The sequence below is a fragment of the Papilio xuthus genome, unplaced genomic scaffold (assembly GCF_000836235.2).
Source record: "Papilio xuthus unplaced genomic scaffold, Pxut_1.1 DF829673.1, whole genome shotgun sequence".
NCBI lineage: Eukaryota > Metazoa > Arthropoda > Insecta > Lepidoptera > Papilionidae > Papilio > Papilio xuthus.
Window position 1 is genome coordinate 130,897 of NW_013528976.1, and position 2,022 is coordinate 132,918.

Here is a 2,022-nt window from a genome sequence, read left to right on the forward strand (position 1 = left end):
AGTAATTCAAAGATATGTGTGAAGTCAACCAACCCGCACTTGACCAGCGTGGTTGACTATGGCCTAATCACCCTTAACTCAGGGTAGGCTCCGAGCCCCTCGGTGGGGACGTATAGTGAGCTGATGATGATGATGATGATGATGAGACTTAATTACTTAAAATCCTTTGACGCAAGCGCACTTTCGTAACAAAGTCTTGTGTCGTCATAAACGTTCATATTTTAATAAGGCTAGTGTTGGGTCAATACACTGCCACGTTTTAATGTATCTTCTCTGTGCGTCCCCTACTCTGTTGATTAAAGGTAGACAATACATCTGCAATTGCGGATATCTATAGAAGTGTGAGATTTCGCTATTACAGCGAATTCATGCTATAACTCATTTACCACCTACTAGCAGTTGCCCACGACTTCTTAACGCCGAATTAAAAAATAGTAATAAATGTACCATATGAAGCGCCAATAGCCTAATGGTTAAGGGTGCGGATTGCCGATCACGAGGTCGGGGGTTCGAATCCCGTCATCCGACTATTGTCGTAAATCATATCCTAGCACAAGCATAGAGCTTAGTTGGAATGGTAAAAGAAATATTAGTAAATTTACAAAGAAATCTGCTAATATTTTATATATAAAAAAAACCTTATTTCACTAAGGGATAGTGTAACTTTCTAACAGTGAAAAAATTATTCAAATCTATTATATTTAGTGGTTTTTGAGTTTATTCAACACTGTTATGAAGAAAATCCGACAGTGCCGGTGTATCGCAACACTAGCCTTATTAACATCAACGTTTATGTTCCCTCACTACATCTGACACAAGACTTTGTTACGAAAGTGCGCATGCGTCAAATTATTCTAACTCATGTCTAAAAGTACAAAGAGCCTATATATATTAGCATAGCAAAAACCTTATGACACTCTTTGTAAGAATACGAATCGAATGACACCTTATTTGTCAAAATCTGTTCACTACGATACAGGATGTTACAAAATAATTAACATAAAAAACAAATAATTTAACTTTACCTCAGTAGTGTCATGAATCTCTTCTTTATCTTCTGCCAATTGCTCTTTCTCCATTTCTTCTTCTACTACCTGAAAGAAGAAATTTATAGATTTTTTTTATTAAAATTTCTTAAATTAACATTTTTGATTGTGTTATGGTCTACAATAATCGTATACTATTCGAACTCTCCACCTCGTGATTGGAAATCCGTACCCTTAACCATTAGGCTATTGGCGTTTTATATATGTTAGGTATCATCTTCAAGTCACAAAATATAACTTTCAAATAGTCAAGAAAAAATTATTTATGTCTATCGTGACATTATTACATTTATGTCAGTCGTGACAAATATCACAGTTATGTCAGTCGTAACAATTATCAAATTTATGTCAGTCGTGACAATAATAATTTACTATCAGTCTGGCATCGAAATAAAGACGCAAAAAAAAATGGGCATAGCAAATTGGAAGTCTGTTGCCAGAGATAGACCGAGGTGGAAAAAGTTGCTGGACAAAGCCAAGGCCCACAAAGGGCTGTAGAGCCAGAAGAAGTATCAGTCAGGTTTCCTATAAGCTGGGCGAAATAACATATTCATGTCAGTCGAGCAAAAAATTACCATTTTCTAAGTGAAAATCAAATTTAAAATGAGTCGGGTATAAATCAGCTCTAAGTCCCCACTCAGAGTGTACTCTAAGTGAGAGTATGTAATAGTGAATGCTGGTCCAGTGCAAGACTACACACATTTGACTTTCTCAGAGTGCAGCATCACGATGTTTTCCTTCACCGTAACAACATACGATAAATGTACATATGTAACACATTGCTACATGACAGGATTCGAACACAGGACCTGCAGATTAGAAGTCCAGTGTTTTAACCACTGAGCTACCGTCTTCTTACCTTCTCCAACTGTCTATCATTAGGTGGCTGAGTCTTCCACATGCTTGTCCACGTGCTTCTTATTGATTCAATCAATTTCTGTTTTATATCAGCCCCAACACGCGCCATTGTGTCTTT

At 36.8% G+C, this 2,022-nt stretch overlaps 1 protein-coding gene across 1 annotated transcript in view; it reads right to left on the reverse strand.

Moving 5' to 3' along the window:
- Positions 1 to 859: 859 nt before the first annotated feature.
- PAPLA1 (Phosphatidic Acid Phospholipase A1) overlaps positions 860 to 2,022 on the reverse strand; it is a 70,812-nt gene continuing 69,649 nt past the window's right edge. Inside the window, exons 17-19 of the mRNA XM_013307051.1 lie at positions 1,906 to 2,022; positions 1,026 to 1,094; positions 860 to 865 (exon numbers count right to left, since the gene is read on the reverse strand). Coding sequence (XP_013162505.1) covers positions 860 to 865; positions 1,026 to 1,094; positions 1,906 to 2,022 — 192 coding nt within the window. The remainder of the gene's footprint in view (positions 866 to 1,025; positions 1,095 to 1,905) is intronic.